The 15915-nt window shown below is 38.5% G+C and overlaps 6 protein-coding genes across 9 annotated transcripts; 3 read left to right on the top strand and 3 right to left on the bottom strand.

The window, feature by feature from the left end:
- Positions 1–404: 404 nt before the first annotated feature.
- On the top strand, positions 405–4042 carry LOC104704851 (uncharacterized). Its single transcript, XM_087456960.1, has 7 exons — positions 405–921; positions 1179–1417; positions 1504–2149; positions 2233–2596; positions 2720–2814; positions 3008–3202; positions 3277–4042. Exons 1-7 carry the CDS (start codon positions 715–717, stop codon positions 3862–3864), a joined length of 2334 nt encoding a protein of 777 aa, XP_087313086.1. The 5' UTR covers positions 405–714; the 3' UTR covers positions 3865–4042.
- LOC104702014 (aquaporin TIP3-1-like) lies at positions 4032–5497 on the bottom strand. The gene is made up of 3 exons (XM_010417805.3): positions 5085–5497; positions 4731–4996; positions 4032–4564 (listed from the first exon to the last, which is right to left on the bottom strand). The coding sequence occupies exons 1-3, from the start codon at positions 5224–5226 to the stop codon at positions 4175–4177; spliced, it is 798 nt and encodes a 265-aa protein (XP_010416107.1). The 5' UTR covers positions 5227–5497; the 3' UTR covers positions 4032–4174.
- Positions 5498–5878: 381 nt separating this feature from the next.
- Positions 5879–9569, bottom strand: LOC104702012 (eukaryotic translation initiation factor 2A). Of its 2 annotated transcripts, none has more exons than XR_015561064.1 (14): positions 9434–9561; positions 9127–9177; positions 8683–9037; positions 8374–8560; positions 7946–8180; positions 7799–7867; positions 7518–7619; positions 7366–7406; positions 7110–7243; positions 6878–6941; positions 6701–6797; positions 6495–6601; positions 6211–6415; positions 5879–6128 (listed from the first exon to the last, which is right to left on the bottom strand). XR_015561064.1 is itself a non-coding variant. In XM_019227784.2 (14 exons), the coding sequence occupies exons 2-14, from the start codon at positions 9158–9160 to the stop codon at positions 6038–6040; spliced, it is 1539 nt and encodes a 512-aa protein (XP_019083329.1). In that variant the 5' UTR covers positions 9161–9177; positions 9434–9569; the 3' UTR covers positions 5879–6037. The 2 variants fall into 2 exon arrangements, 1 of the variants encoding a protein (XP_019083329.1); XM_019227784.2 differs by having other exon boundaries at positions 6211–6233; positions 9434–9569.
- Positions 9562–10866, top strand: LOC109125658 (anaphase-promoting complex subunit 13). Its single transcript, XM_019227785.2, has 4 exons — positions 9562–9692; positions 10109–10219; positions 10316–10369; positions 10671–10866. The coding sequence occupies exons 2-4, from the start codon at positions 10144–10146 to the stop codon at positions 10730–10732; spliced, it is 192 nt and encodes a 63-aa protein (XP_019083330.1). The 5' UTR covers positions 9562–9692; positions 10109–10143; the 3' UTR covers positions 10733–10866.
- Positions 10867–10885: 19 nt separating this feature from the next.
- LOC104702011 (protein SEEDLING PLASTID DEVELOPMENT 1) lies at positions 10886–14181 on the top strand. Of its 3 annotated transcripts, none has more exons than XR_015561063.1 (9): positions 10886–11396; positions 11493–11707; positions 11792–11942; positions 12089–12280; positions 12629–12791; positions 12933–13165; positions 13248–13447; positions 13532–13654; positions 13733–14181. XR_015561063.1 is itself a non-coding variant. In XM_019227782.2 (9 exons), the coding sequence occupies exons 1-9, from the start codon at positions 10971–10973 to the stop codon at positions 14045–14047; spliced, it is 1995 nt and encodes a 664-aa protein (XP_019083327.1). In that variant the 5' UTR covers positions 10897–10970; the 3' UTR covers positions 14048–14181. The 3 variants fall into 3 exon arrangements, 2 of the variants coding, with proteins under 2 accessions (XP_019083327.1, XP_019083328.1); XM_019227782.2 differs by having other exon boundaries at positions 10897–11396; positions 13271–13447; XM_019227783.2 differs by having other exon boundaries at positions 10909–11400; positions 13271–13447.
- Positions 14182–14716: 535 nt separating this feature from the next.
- LOC147941644 (uncharacterized) lies at positions 14717–15220 on the bottom strand. Its single transcript, XM_087458596.1, has one exon. The coding sequence runs from the start codon at positions 15218–15220 to the stop codon at positions 14717–14719; it is 504 nt and encodes a 167-aa protein (XP_087314722.1).
- Positions 15221–15915: the final 695 nt, after the last annotated feature.

Here is a 15915-nt window from a genome sequence, read left to right as displayed (position 1 = left end):
TTTTTAATTATTAACTTTTTTTGAAGCTGAAAATATATATACTATTAATTTAAAAATAACATCTAATTACTTTCAAAATACAACTTTTTGATATAGCCAACACATCTAATCCTCCTATACAATGGGAGTACATCTTTAAAATCCTTATATCTTTAAATGAATTTGTGTAGATTTTCATGTATATACAATAGGTAATAATCCAAGATCTTTTTCAATTAAAATAAATTAACATAAATTCAATCTTTAAAAAATATCAATACTAAAATCAAATCACTAAACAAAATATCCTATTTATTATCCATAAGATACTTAAAAAATTGTGATTTTTTTTTCAACCACTACATTTATGGTTGCTTTCAATTATTTTTTCTTTTTTTGGGTCAAAATGTTCTCAACATTTTCTTCTCGTGTCATAAAGTCTGAAGATATTAGGATTCGCTTTTTTGTTAGCTGGATTATACTCAACTCTTTTGATAATTTTTTTTTTTTTTTAATTTGGTTAAAAAAAAAAAATTCCTTTTTGAGAGAGAGAGTAAACCAAATTTTAATCATCCCCTCTTTCTCTCTTTCTTCTTCTTCTTCTCCATCATTCAAAGTGTGACAATGAACTACACGACGTTACGCGTCTTCTTCTCTTTTTGATTCTTTCGCAAGAAATCTTTTGCCTTCCATCGAACACTAGTCGAAATCAAGAAACTTGAAGCATCTCCGGAGATGGTTTCGTTTGCGGGTTTCGCGTTCGTGTTCGGGTTTTTACTGGGGATTCTCGCGATCGTTGCGGCGGAAGTTATAGGGTTTTTGTTTGTTCTGAAACGGTTGAATCGGAAGAGTAATAAACGACATGAATCGAATTCGGGTTCTGATCCAACTCTCAAGAACTTCGATCCTCGCCGGTCTATTGATTTCAGTCTCAGCAAACAGGTGACCAGAACCCTCCTCAATTGATCGTTTGAGTTTCGAAACCCTAATTTAGTCTGACAAGATTGAGTAGAGTACGCCCTAATTTTGAATTTTGAATTGAGAAGATAAAAAGAAAATGTGAGTTTCGGATTTAGTGGGAATTAGAATCTTGTGGTTTGGTTTGTTTTGGTGACTGTTTTGATCATTGTGGCTATTTTTAGACCTCTGTGAATATGAAAGCTGTTTAATTTTTATTTGTCTGTATGCCTATATCTCAGGGAGTGATCTGGATTATGGAAATGGATGAGAATGTAAAGGATTGGATGAAGAAGGACAAGTTACCAAAGGAGCAAAAGAAGAAGAGAGTTGATCTCATGGAGGTACATCCAATTAGGAGATTTGCTCGTATCAAAGACCATAAGCTCATCTTGTCTGATTCAGATGGCACTCAGACTTGTATTACTCTGAAAGGTTGCTTTGTTAACGCTGTTTCAGGCTCTGGACCGACTAGGAAATGGTACATGATTGTCAAAAAAAAGTTTATTTTTGAGTATCCATTTTCGAAATTGTCCTCAAGTTTCCCTTTGTTTTGTGTTTTGTTAGGGCTAAAAGATTTCCTATACAAGTAGAAAGCAAAACTTCGGTTTTGTACAAGGGAAACCGAGTGTTTTACATTTTCTTAGAGACTTCTTGGGAGAAGGAGTCATGGTGTAAAGCTCTTCGTCTTGCTGCTTGCGAGAATCAGGAAAGGTTTATTTGGTCCACCAAATTGAAAGACGAGTTCCGATACTACTTGGCTTCCCTTAATGCTGCTTATCCTTCTTTTATGAAACCATCAGCTGGGTTTAGTTTTGAGTCATTGGACAAAGGGATTAAAGTGGATGGTCCTTCATCCAAGGTTCGTTTATTCTGGAAGAAGTTTTCGAAGAAGTGCTCACCTAAAGTGAATATGCCCCCGTCGGGTCGTGAAGACAAGAAGACTTCAACCCGGCCTTACCAAGATTCACAATCTACCGGTGGCTCTGGAAAGAGCACCCCAGCAAGAAGGATGCAAGATAACATCCCTGAGGAAACCGATGTCCAAGTTGTCTCACGTTCTTGGAGCCATAGCAGTCATGGATCGGATATAGATTCAGAAGACAAGTCTTTTGATGAAGGAACATTGGCATTGAACGTACTAATTTCCCGGCTGTTCTTTGATGTCAAACAGAACACAGTGTTGAAGACTTTGGTTCGTGAACGAATTCAGGTGTGTTCCATGAACATGAAAGTCATTAAATCAGAATTTTGGTTGCATTTGTTTTTATCTAACTCTTTTATTTGGTTAAACAGCGGGTAATGTCCAACATGAGAATTCCCAGCTACATAGGTGAATTAATCTGCTGTGATGTTGACATTGGAAATCTCCCACCTTATATACACGGTACAAGAATTCTCCCAATGGAGATGAATGGTGTGTGGGCGTTCGAACTAGATATTGAATACACTGGCGGTGTGGGACTTGAAGTTGAAACTCGGGTTGATGCCCGAGAGGAAGAACTGCAGAAAGGCATAGCTGAGGGAAAATTGCAGCCAAATTCTGCTGGGGATGTTTCACCTGGTCTCCTTGAAGGTCTTGCAGATTTTGAAAAGCAATTAGTCCCTGATGGAATTGTTGATGCACAAGATGTGAGAAATGGTGGGAACGACAAAGCTGGTTAGTACAAGATTTGCTGATTGGCTTATGTATTCATCTAATCATTTTGCTTGTGATCTTGCATAATGCTTAGAAGCCATTAGACCAAGGACTATATAGTAGATTGATTTTTTATTTGTGCAGATGAATATAAGGGTTTAAAAGGTACAAAAGCAGCTCCGAACAATGGATCCAAGTGGAAGTCTATTCTGAAGAATATCGCTGAACAAGTTTCCCAGGTTGATCTTCATTTTTTTCTGTTATGTTTAGAAGACAGTTCCGTTGCTTGTTGTTGCGCTCTTGGTTCCCAGTGCCCAAGCTTCACGACCACGGATTGTGGTGTGATTAATAGGATCTGAAAGCAGAATTAGGAACACCTATTTCTTACCTCTTGTAGTAACTTAAGACTATTTCCATTTGTAAAAACTGCAGGTGCCTATTACTTTGTCTATAGGGGTGTCTTCGCTTCGAGGGACGCTCTGCGTACACATGAAGCCGCCTCCATCTGATCAACTGTGGTTTGGCTTCACAAGCATGCCTGATATTGAATTTAACCTTGCCTCTTCTGTTGGTGAACACAAAATCACAAACAGCCATGTTGCTATGTTCTTGGTCAACCGGTTCAAGGTAAGCTGTTGCGTATTTTTTTTTTGTTTCTGAAGGAATTTGAACTAACCATAAGACAAAAACAAATTCTGCAGACGGCAATACGAGAGGTCATGGTGCTCCCCAATTGTGAAAGCTTAACTATTCCTTGGATGACAGCTGAAAAGGATGATTGGATCGAACGCAATATTGCTCCATTCATGTGGCTGAATCAAGACTCGACCAGTGATCACGAAGCTGCAGAAGCGAAATCTAAAGCTGACAAGCCACCGACTCCTGAACAAATGCAGAAAACTGCCAACGTTGTTCCCCAGAAGCCTAGAATTGAAGAAGTACCTGTGTCTGCACCATCAGCTGATTCCACAGCTCTGACAATAGAGAGTCAGAAGTCCTTGGACGAACTCCAGACTCCGTTGCTCGAAAGCAGCGAAAAGCAGGATACGGTAGCACGAGGAGGCAATGGCAATGCCGGAGACATTCTGCCGCGCAGTATCCAATCACCGTCGATGTCGTCTACTGTTTCGAGCGAGGAGGATGATTCAAATTCAAAGGGAAAGAAAATGGGAGCAGCAAAGGCGAGGATGTTCGACTTTAGGAAGAAAGTGGGAGAGAAGTTTGAAGAGAAGAAACGTCACGTGGAGGAAAGAAGTAGACAGATTGTTGAAAAGATGAGAGGACCTTGACACAGATTGTTCAAACCAAGAAGAAGGAAGCTTTTTTTTCCTTTTTTTTTTTTTTTTTTTCAGGTTTCAGCCAAAAAAAAAACTGATAAGACAGAAGAAGAAAGCTAGTAGATTAGATTATATAGGATATTGGTACTTGTAATATGTTTGGTAAAAAGATCCGAGTATTGCGAAATCATTCTTTATTCTTATTATTACAACAAACAAAGAGTAGCAGCAAAACAAAGTATCTATGCAAAGTGATTTCATTCACACACAAAGAAAGCTTGAACAAAGACCAAAAGCAGTGACATGAGGAGAAAAGTTCCATCTAGTAATCTTCAGGAGCCAAGGGCTGGTGTGTGTGGTGGGTAGGTGGCTCGGTGGGTATGACCATGTACTCATATATAAGAGCTGCTAAGGCGCCACCGATGAATGGTCCGACCCAATAGATCCAGTGGTCATGCCACCTCCATCCCACCAATGCTGGACCAAAGGCTCTAGCTGGATTCATCGATGCACCAGAGAATGGTCCACCCACTAAGATGTTTGCTCCAACAATGAGTCCGATCGCCAGCGGCGCTATGATCCCGAGGCTTCCGCGTGTTGGATCAATCAAAGTCGAATACACGACGTAGACTAAGCCAAATGTTAAAATGATCTCTAGAACAAGTCCATTAACCGCTCCAACACCTGATGCTACACGGAAACCAACTGGTCTCTGCATGAACACAAACTCTGTTTGAGTCCTTACTCGTTGAAATTAACTTCTAACTAAAGCCAACGCCAAAATACTAGCTCACATATATTTGAATGTTATTTAGTGTTTACCAGGCCGTTTGAATGTTATTTAGCTCACATATATTTGAATGTTATTTAGTGTTTACCAGGCCGTTTGTAGCGAGTCTTAACAAGAGACAAGCGAGGATGGCTCCAAGAAGCTGAGCGATCCAGTAGTAGATGGCCCGGATCGCTGAAATTCTCCCTCCAATAAGAGCACCAAAAGTGACTGCCGGGTTTACGTGTCCACCAGAGACATTGATGGCTGCTGAAACCGCAGCGAACAGAGCAAACGCATGAGCCAACGCCACTAAAACCAATCCTCCTGGCGTGTTTGTTCCCGCATGAGCGGCGTGGTTCCAATACAACTTATCTATGAAAAAGAAAAGACACAATTCATATAAGTCATAACACATATGTAACGACTCAAAATACAGAGTCAGAACGGTGCATGCACGAACCGAGAGAGAGGATAGAGCCTTCAGCTGCAAAGACGAAGACAAAAGTGGAAAGGAACTCAGCTAAAGTGGCTCGAATAGAGTCAGGGTGTGTAGCCTCGTCGGCTCTACCGAAACCATACGCTCTACGAGCTGATGTTGCCATTATCGTCTAAATTAAACAATAGAGTGTGAAGAAGAAAGAGAGAGACAGAGAGAGTTTAAAAGAAGCCAAAAGAAGCGAAGTCGAAGTAAAATGGGACAGATGTGAGACTTGAGTGTCTTAAACTGGACACGTAGCTTGAAATTGCATGCAATTACTTAACCCATATAACTACAATGTTTTTGTTTAAGTGTTCGTGTTCGTGCTGCTTTCTTATCTTCTCCTTGGTAAGGTTTTGGACGAACCTTGAGGTTCCGGATATATAATACATGTTGTCATGTACGTGTTAATTTATGTGTATGTGTGCGGTTTGACTATACATGCATGTGTGCCAAGCAGATAAACATGTACGAATCTTCTAGAATTGGGAAAACAATGAAAATACGCGGTTTTACGGTAGATTAATCAGAGTTTTAACATCACGAAAATGAAATTGTGATAATGTTTTTCATAATTGATCGTTTGCTAAATGTGCAATATACAACACCTTTATAACAAAACACTCATTAAGTTAACAAAATCAATGTGAACTATCACATTCATTTTCTTCTTTAGTAATGAAACATTATTAATTTTTGTTTTGAAGCAGAGACGCTGAGACGCTTAATTTTCACCTCACATAATATCGGATTTTTCTTTTTTAGGCTTCTTAAGATTTTGGCGGGTTAATAACTGATAAGAAAAATGTAAAAAGGCAAAACAGAGGTTTACATAACGTTTTCTGCATGATCTATATAGAATCTTTATTACCATCCGGAATCCCAAAACTGTTATCTCCATTCAAGTTTCATATCAAAGAGTGCGACTTATTCAGTCATGCGTTGTTAGCTCCCGAAGCAGCAGCCTCGGCCGCTTTCTTCTTCTCCCTCTTCTTCTTGTTTCTAAGAGCGTTCTTGCTCATCTCTCTGCATTAACCCCAAAGCATCCCATCAACATTTGCATGACGTCTCAGATTATGTATGTATGTATTGTAAGATAAAGACTTACCCTGCTGTGTTTACCCCAAGCAACTGCAATTGCAAATAATCAAACTATCAGAGACATATATGATATGTGACGCCAAAAATGTTCAATCGAAAACGGTAGTAACAGTGAATATCCCATTGGTGATTTATGGACAGGCATATTTAAGAGCTCACTGAGAGAAACTTTGGTCATTTTCGTTTCGTTTCAAGTATGATCAGAATCATAACTGAATCAAAATCATGACTGTGTGGTTAACAATAAGTAATTTGATATCACTGGAGATTATGGAAAAGTTGTTGAGTTACCTCGGCTTGAATAGCAGCTGCGTGCTTAGCATGAGGAGGTTGATATGCCGCCGGTTTTTTTGCAATAGTATTGGGCACAATAGCTTTCTTCTGAGCTGATCCTTGTCCTAAGATAGATAAGTCGAAATCGTTTAACATGATAAGTTCACACAACCTTCTTACAATCAGAGACAGGTTTAAGTGTTTAAACAAAGAGAGATGAGGACCTTGTGATTTTCCCTCGCCGAGTTTCAATGATTCAACTGACTTGATAAGTTCGCTGATCTCACCGAACCTGTCCGGAGACACTGGTTTCCATTCAGCCTGTAGGTAAATAACCGTAGCATTCCAGTAAGAAAATTGGTAAGTAATGTATTTTTTTCAAAGTTGTTGAAGAGACATACCTGATACAGCTTCTCAAACGCCTTTTTGAAATAACGCTTTCCATCGTAGTTGAATATTTTCATCCTTCAGTCAAGACAACGACAATATAGAACATAAGTTTAAACCAAGGAGAATTAAGATAGGCGGGCATGAAAACAAACAATTGATGCACAGTATTCATTTCACCACTCGTTCTGTTCGAATAAGAAACCAAACTCAATGACAATAATGTGGCAAGAAGTAGTAACATACCCATTGTCAATTTGACGTCTTGGTGCTGTTGAGGCAGTCAAGAAATAACGCCCATCCGGAGACCATTCACTTGTTACAGACCACTCGGCTTTATTACTTCCAAGCTGCTTCTTGTTGACAACATCCCAGAACGCCTGAAATATAACACCATTTATAGAGAATTGTTTCAAAACGAAAATGAAAACTGCTGACTAATTGTCACAATGTCGTCACCCCAAAATTGAAAATATGAAGAAGACAAGGGATCGTTATTTACCATATCACCAGGCAAGTTACCGAATCCAGCCACACATAAAACTGTGGGACATCGTTTGGAAGTTACAAAAACATGTATGTACATAAGTTACCTGTTTAAAAAGACACAAAAACAAGACACAAAGAAAAGAGGGATGAAGAAGAGAATCATACCTCTCCCTTTTGGGTTCCATCGAAGAGTGTTATAAGGACCTTCACCAAGTTCCATCAAGGGTTTGCAATTCTTGTCAAAGATTGTCACACAAGCAGGCATAACTGAAGTCACAGTTAAGGAGAAACAATGTTCGAAGAAAGCCATGCCCAAAAGGGCGTATAGATGCAAAGCAAAATAACATCTTAACAAGAACACAAGGAGTTTAACATGTCAGTTGATAAACATTATTCCTAATTGAACTCTTACAGATAAGTCGTTATAGCTGATGGAAAAAGGATACAGCCATATACAACTGCAAACTCTGAACCAGAAAAAGACCACTGAACATCATGAACTGGTCCTTCTTTACCTGGTAAAAAGCACCAAAGATTCAGTATACAGTACCACCAGCAATCACAACAGCAGATATATTAAGCTAAGGACTTACGTAATGGAACGAGGCCTTCATGTGTGCCATCTATTGTAAGGTAGTGTAGCTTTGTTTCTCCATAATAACTTTGGTTGGTCTTGTCAACATCTGATTGTACAACAACTAAGAGTCCAGTGGAACCGTGGTTCCAACTAAACTGCACAGAAGAACATCGGAAAAAGCTACGTCGAGCACTTGGCTGACTCTGCAAATCTTTCCCACATCCAAATATCTGGACACTGCCTGGACTCCCCTATACATGTAAGAATTAACATGTCAGAGTTGCTTTTCTACAGGGAAAACAATTATACACATGTTGCTCTACAACTTTCAGAATGGTAAAAAGACAACTTTTCAAATGAGAAGACAATAACAGAGTTAGCATATTAGAAGGAAAGATGTTTCTTTAACTATTCAAAAGCGTTAGCCCAAGAAATGAAAAGCACCTTTGATTCTGGAACAAACACAGCAACATGGGAAGCTGGCGTTTTAGAAAGCTCAAATGCAGCAACACCAGGAACTCTGATCCGGGATGTAATTCCTTTCGAGAAATCTTTCGGGTCAAAGAACTGAACCTCATTTGTAGCTAACCGGCACGCGGAAGATTCATCAGGACAGAAGCGAATTGATGGCCTACATAGCAACACAGAAACACCCCATATCATAAAAGCAGTATAATAATTAATAAGCACAAAGACTATTATCTATATCCACGCATATTACATGCTCGCAATTTAGTACTGAGACTTGCTTACCATGTGGTTTTAGTAATGGATTTTTGGTAATGACTATGTGCCAGATCTCCAGTCTCAATATTCCAAACAGAGACGTTCTTCTCCTGCGGAGTAGTGGGTTTTTGAAATGTCTGAAGATAAGTCCCGCATGGAGATAGCTCAGCAGCCGTAACATTAGCTATAGTGAACGACCGCAATTCTGTCAAGCTGGAGGAATTATAGATACTGATGATCCCATCTGATTTGATCGCCATAAGCTTGGATCCATCAACACTGAACTTGGTGTTGGAGCATGAAACTCGTTCAAGCTTGAGAGTTGGTTGACCATTACTGAATGGAGGACCATTCCACACACAGAAACCTTCAGCTTCTCTAACTGCAAGAAAAAAAAAGTGACTTCACAGATGAGAGAGACATTTAAACATAACACCAGGAATGAATTTGAGTTTCTTCAAAGATACATACCTAAAATCTCCAAGGACGGTGAAGAAGAACTCATTGCTTCCTTTGAGATACCTGATATAATGCATTGATGTAAAGAAACAAATCACCAGAATTGGTACACTGTGTTAGAAGATTATCCCAAATTCACAAATTTGAATTCAACATAAAGTTCTCAAATTTCTACTTCATCAATAACTAGTTACACAAGAATCACGACGGCAGAAACGAAAATCGCAAAATTAGTTTTACTGGGTCGAAGAACACATTAAAGTAACCAACTTTATTATAAAACTTCTCAAGGTGAACGGGAAGAAGAAGAAGAAAGCACCTGAATGAAGCGAGCAATCGGCGAGGAGGGGTAGTCGTCGATCGCTGTTTATGGCCGGGGGCTTTAGCTCTGAACCTTATAAAGAGATTACCCTAACTTGAAATTTTCATCAGCTTTTCGAAAACCTCTTATTTAGCTGGAGGGTTCACTGTAGTTTATATTTTACGACCCAAAAAAAAAAGGCTGAGTTTTTTTGTAAACTTAAAAAGGTTGTAGTTTTCTCTGTTGAGTACGGGTGCATCGTCTCTACCAGTACCAGGTGAATCTCTTACTAAGTTCGATTCAAGTTTGGTTTTTTCTTCGAGAATCGTGTTGTTTATTAAGAATTGGCTTTCGCTTTTGGTATGTGATTTCATATTCGGTCTCTTTCCTAGATTGTTCATCAACTGCTCGACGAAATTACTCAAATAGAACCCTAATTTTTGTCTATCTCCGGCGAAACTCTCTGTAGATTGTTTCAATTCTTCATATTTATATATGTAGGTTATTGATCAGTCTTCTAGATACTGTCACTTTACCCAAATTCAAAATTCTGGTTATCAAAAGTCCCACTTCTGTGTAATAGTTTTGCTATTGTACAAGGACAAAGCAATTGGCTTTGTACTTCAATAATACAACTTTCTTCATATTGGTCTAATATTTGTGCATATGTTGCTTATTAAATGATTTTCTTAGGAAAATTGAAGGATTCAAAGCTTTGGTTTTTGAACATGGCGGAAGTAAGTCTTGGTATGCTTATAGACATTGTGGACGAGGAGTGGATGAGGGACACTTTACCTGATGATGGTAACTTATTTATCCTTCCACGTAATACCGTCAAGATCATTGCACTTCCCCCAAAATCCAATTTCACTGAAGATGATTGTGGTGTTATTGTTGCAGATCTTCCTTTGCCTCCAGTGCTTGCTGTTAGGACTGATGATACTGAAGAAACCAGTATGTCTCTTTGTTCTGCTCTGTTCTTGCTTTTAGATAGCTATTTGATTCTAGATAGCTCTAATGTCTTTCGAACATAGTCGTCTCTTAACACTGTTAGCTTACACTGCTGATGCATATCTCATCCAAGATATTAAACCCCCATGTTGAGATCTCATAATGTCACTTTGTTTATGTTTCAAACACTGTAAAGCTAAATTGTCAGCGTTGTTTGACAGAGTTTTTGAGCTTTATGATCATCTATATATACAGCTGCTTTGCGACTAATGTAATTCATCCCATCCCATTGCGATTGTTCCAGATCAGGAAACTCAACAAGCAGATGCAGAAACATGGCGTGATCTTGCACTGGATACACAGTAACAGCCACTTAAAAGCACTATGAAAGCTTCTTAAATCTCCTTTGTTTCTCGCTGTGTATGATCAAAAACAAAACTTTTGTATGATGAAGACATAATTTGCGTTATTGGAATAATTTTTTCTTGCTTGTTAACTAAATTTTCGCTGACGTGTTTTGTGATGATTCGTCCACGTGGTAGGCGAACGGTTCATATTTAAATTTCTCGAAAAAGAAAAAAAAAATAGAAATCAGGTGAGGAATATGCTGAGCTTATCACTGAGCCGTAATCATGTTCCTCCATTAACGCTCTTACGTCGTCATGAACGAAGAAGAATCCTCAAGCTCCGATGTCGATCTTCTCTTCTCTTTCACCAACTCTTCCGCAACAAACTCCTCCTCCCTTCGTCTTCTTCACCTGGAGTTGTTGCTATTTCAGCATCTTCGTCTCAAGTCGCCTTTCCGGAATTAGAAGACGACGAGGACCACTTCGATGACGAATTACGCCGTCTCTTGGCGCTGGTACCCGATGAGATACGACGGACACTGGAGGAGCACCCTGAGATTAGTGAACTCATTGAGATAGTGTTGGATTTAGGTCGTAAGCCTCTGGCCCGATTCCCTTCTGGAGATTTTGTGATCTCCGACGACGCTGTTACGGTTAAGGATTTGAAATTCGCTGTCTCTCAGGTTGGTGAGTCTCTTTGTTTTTTGTTCTTCTTCTCCGGTGAATTTTCGTTTGACGAAAACATCTATAGCTTATACTAAGACCGTGAATGTGTTCAGGTTGGTGAGTTCACTAATGATAATCGAGCTGGGATTAGCCGGACGTTGCATCGTATTAGTGCGATACGGAATCGGAAAGGAGATATTATTGGATTAACTTGCCGTGTTGGTCGATCTGTTAGAGGAAGTGCCAATTTGCTGCGTGATCTTGTTCAAGATGGGAACTCATTGTTGCTTATTGGTCCACCAGGTGTTGGGAAAACCACAATGATTAGGTTTGTGTTAGTTTCTTTGACATTGATCAGTTTGCTCATATAGTTCCATTGATTTGATATAGTCATTGATTGTTTTTTATTCAGGGAGGTAGCGAGAATGCTAGGAAATGACTATGAGAAGAGAGTAATGATTGTTGATACTTCTAATGAGATTGGTGGTGATGGTGATATACCTCATCCAGGGATTGGTAATGCTAGGCGGATGCAAGTCCCTAACTCTGACATACAACACAAGGTTGGTTGGTTAGTAGATTAGTTGACAAAAAAAAAAAAAAAAAAAAAAAAAAAAAGGTTGGTTGGTTAGTAGATTAGATAGCTTGAGTGTTGTTTATTTTTAAATGAGGGTGGGTGTTATATGTGTTTCAATTTGCTTACCTTCAGGTATTGATTGAGGCAGTAGAAAACCATATGCCTCAAGTGATTGTGATTGATGAGATTGGAACTAAACTTGAAGCGATAGCTGCAAGTACGATAGCAGAACGTGGAATCCAGTTAGTCGCCACTGCTCATGGAGCGACCATTGAGAATTTGATTAAGAATCCTTCATTGGACCTTCTGGTTGGAGGTGTACAGGTTAGACTTGATATGCTTGCATACCGTTCAAACCCAAATCAATGTATTGTTTGGAGATTTTATTTTGACATATTATGAGATCTCTTACCAATGGTCATTAAGAAAATTAGTTTAAGGGGCCGATGTTGACCATTTCGCATGGATCTCTTGCGTCTCGATATGTCACCAAAACAAGATATGGGGCACAGGAACCATGTAGCAGATTAAATTGAGTGATATCATGTTGTAGGAACTCGATGGTCTATAAGTCTGGATCAGTTCTTTTTCTGACAACTAGTTATTGAGCATTCCAATTTTCTTTTCTCTAATAGTTATTCTTTCAGACATATTAATGGAGACCTTTGGCAGAGTGTGACTCTTGGAGATGAGGAAGCGACCAGAAGAGGTGGCCAGAAAACTGTCCTTGAAAGAAAAGGTCCTCCAACATTTAACTGTGGTGCAGAAATAGTTTCAAAGACTGAAGTTCGAGTTCATCGTAGTCTTGAAGCAACTGTTGATGCTGTTCTCGCAGGTAGATTCTGTCTTATTGATTTGGAACTGTTGAAAAATGCAAAGTACATATACATAAATGCATCATATATTTGGTTACAACAACATTTTAAGATCTGGCTTGAGTTAATTTTCTTCTTTTGGCTCATCTCCTGGCTAAAAGGTCGATTACCAAACGTTGAAATCCGAAAAGTAAAGTCTCATGGAGTGGAAGTGATTATGGAGAAGGAACCTTTCATCGACGAGACGACTGTGGATAATATACATGAAGAGGAAGCATTAGATGTTTCGAAGCTCACCAATGAGGAAACGATATCTGAAGTCCTTCCAACTAAGGAGATAACTGAAGCAGAATCGTCAGGGCAAGAGACACTGATGTATCTATATGTGTATGGGGTAAGATTAGAATGAATTTTGCAGATTCTCCAGTTTTAATACTCTTATGTATCTCTGCTGATATCCATATACTAATACACAGATTCACCAATTTCTCCAACTCAGATTGCAGAATCAACTGTTCTTCAGGCAATCAAACAGCTAGAGATGGAAACTGCAGTAGAGTTAACTGACGACATTAGCGAAGCAGAAGCCATACTCGCATTACAAGCAAAGATCAGGAAGAATCCTCGGATTAAAGCATTAGCTACATCTCACGGTATACCTGTTTATGTAACAAAGGTAAAAGAAAAAACTAAGAATTTCTTATTCTTCAAGTTTTCTAGTTCCAGCCTCTTTACCAAAAGAAGCTTTTTTGTCTTGCAGACTAACTCAGGAATTCAAGTGGCCAAGGCGATACGGGCATTACTAACCGATTACGAAGATGGGCTCGGAGAATTTGGATCAGAAGAACGTCTAAAACTATCTGAAAAAATGGACGCCTTAGAGGTAACTAAAGAGCTAGTCAAAATTAATTTGATAGTAACCACATTCAGGATTTCTTAACACAAAATCGTTTACATGCAGGAAGCTAGATTAGCGATAGAGCGGATAGTGATACCAAAAAAGGAAACAGCTGATTTACTACCGAGACAACCTAAGATCGTGTCTCTTCAAGGAAAGCTAGTCAGGAAGTATAATTTACGATCAGAAAGAAAATGGAGAGAGGATGAGATGTATCTACGGATCATCCCTTATGGGACAGAAGAAGACAGAGACGACGGTAAAGATGAAGAAGTTGAAGAAGAGAACGGAGAAGAGCTTGACGAGTTCGGTTGTAGCACTGGCGAGTCTAATGGTTCACCCTATGGCATCGACAGGTTACCTTTCTTGCCTGATTAGTTTTATATGTTCGTACAATATTGAAGATACACTTTTGTGAATGAAAATAGATATACTGTATCCTCAAACAAATTTGATAATTGGTAACTATGAACAGAAAGAAACTCAAACTAATGTCGAAAGTTTTTATAGAATGTTGATGTTTTTTTTTTTTGTTTTTTTTTTCCCACTTTAAAAGTCTATCTGTTATCTGATTCGACCAACGGAACGATTTGTGTCACTGATCGCAATTTGAGTTCAACTAATTTTGTTCTTTCTTTCTTGGAAAACTCACCTATTTGCATAGCATTAATCAAATTATTCATCTAACAAAGTGATATTTCAGAGTTAGAAAAGTTATCATTAAATTTCTTTATAAATAAAAAAATAGTTGACTTTACAGCAAATCAACACCTTGAATGATTTGTTCTTACAATTCCTTTTTCGAAAAAGGTTTGTATTAAAGTTGTGTGTGACCTGAGTGACTCTATGCATATCAAACCGTCATGCATTAGAGATTTCTTTAACTTATCTTCTTTTCAGCTATCATGATCCATTTTAATCCTATGATTGTTATTTTTATTTTTTTTGAATTTAATGTTAAATTATATTAAAAAAAAATAAACGTTTTACATCAATGATACAAAACTTTGTTTAGATCCTGTTTTGCTTAAAAACAACTCTGACAATTTAGTGAAATTTTGTTGCAAACCAAGCCTGAATGAATGTGCCATCGACATCAGATATTGTGCTTAGTCTATTGCAGACATTTTTATCAATCAACTTCACCAGCTTCTCCATCGGTGATGGTGGTTCTCCATGGCGCCTGTCATTTCTCTCCTTCCAAATGGAGTGGATAACATTTTGAAAAGTGTAGTTGAGCAAAAACCAGTGAGTCTTGTCCAAATCGTTTCCTGTGAGTAGGTGTATCACTTGCGTCCAGTCCGTGGTGTACTTGTGCTGAAGAAGTCGGATAACCAGCGACTCCCAAACCTGTCGCGAGTATGGACAGTCGAAGAACAAATGCACTCTTGTCTCCGTTGGATTATTGCAGAAAATGCATCCTGTATTTGCAGTGGTGTTCCATGTTGCCATCCTTTTTCCTGTTGTGAGTCTGTTCTTCACCATCAGCCATATGAGGAACGCATACCGTGGAGTTGCTTGAAAGAACCATATCACTCTAGCTTCTGCCATAATTGGGTGCACACTATGGATGTGGAACCATGTGTCCTTTGATTGTTATTTAACTCAAAAGATAATTGATAAACAAGCATTACACACTAGACAAAAGAATAGATATAATTATTTTAGTTATATTTTCGAGCTAAATGGAATAAAAAGTTGGATAAAAGTAAGTAAGTAAGAGTTGAAGTGCGTTATGTAAGAAAGTGCCGTCCAGAGGAGCGAGGACCACTTAAGAGTAGTTAGTTTACGTCTTATACCATTCATAAACCCTTACTCATCTGAGAGGACCGACTATACTTTTGTACTTTACTAGTGCTTTTTTATTCAAGGGACCTCATTTTGGACTTCAGTTCGTTACACGAAGGTTTTCTTAATACTCCATACGCACCTTTTGTGAAACTATAGTTTTCTAGCTAGAAAGTTCAAGTTTTGTTAAAGTCTAGGTCCAGTAGATTATACACTTAATTATGAAGAAGGTGTAAATCGTTCAAACTAGAGGGTGAAGCAATAGTTTTAGGAGGATCGTGGATATTACTAGATTACCACGTATTGGGTTGCATACGGTTAATCTAACAATGTTTTGGTATTTTGTAGGATTCTAAACATTTGTTTCGTCTATATGTATTTGACCGTTTGTTATGAGTTTATAAACCATAATTTAATCATGTATATGGTTATGTGAGTTTTCTTAAGATAGTATATTG

This window comes from Camelina sativa, chromosome 7 (assembly GCF_030686135.1).
Source record: "Camelina sativa cultivar CO46 ecotype springtype chromosome 7, ASM3068613v1".
Classification (NCBI taxonomy): Eukaryota; Viridiplantae; Streptophyta; class Magnoliopsida; order Brassicales; family Brassicaceae; genus Camelina; species Camelina sativa.
Note: the sequence above shows the minus strand (reverse complement) of the source record. Positions and strands in the feature narration are given on the sequence as shown.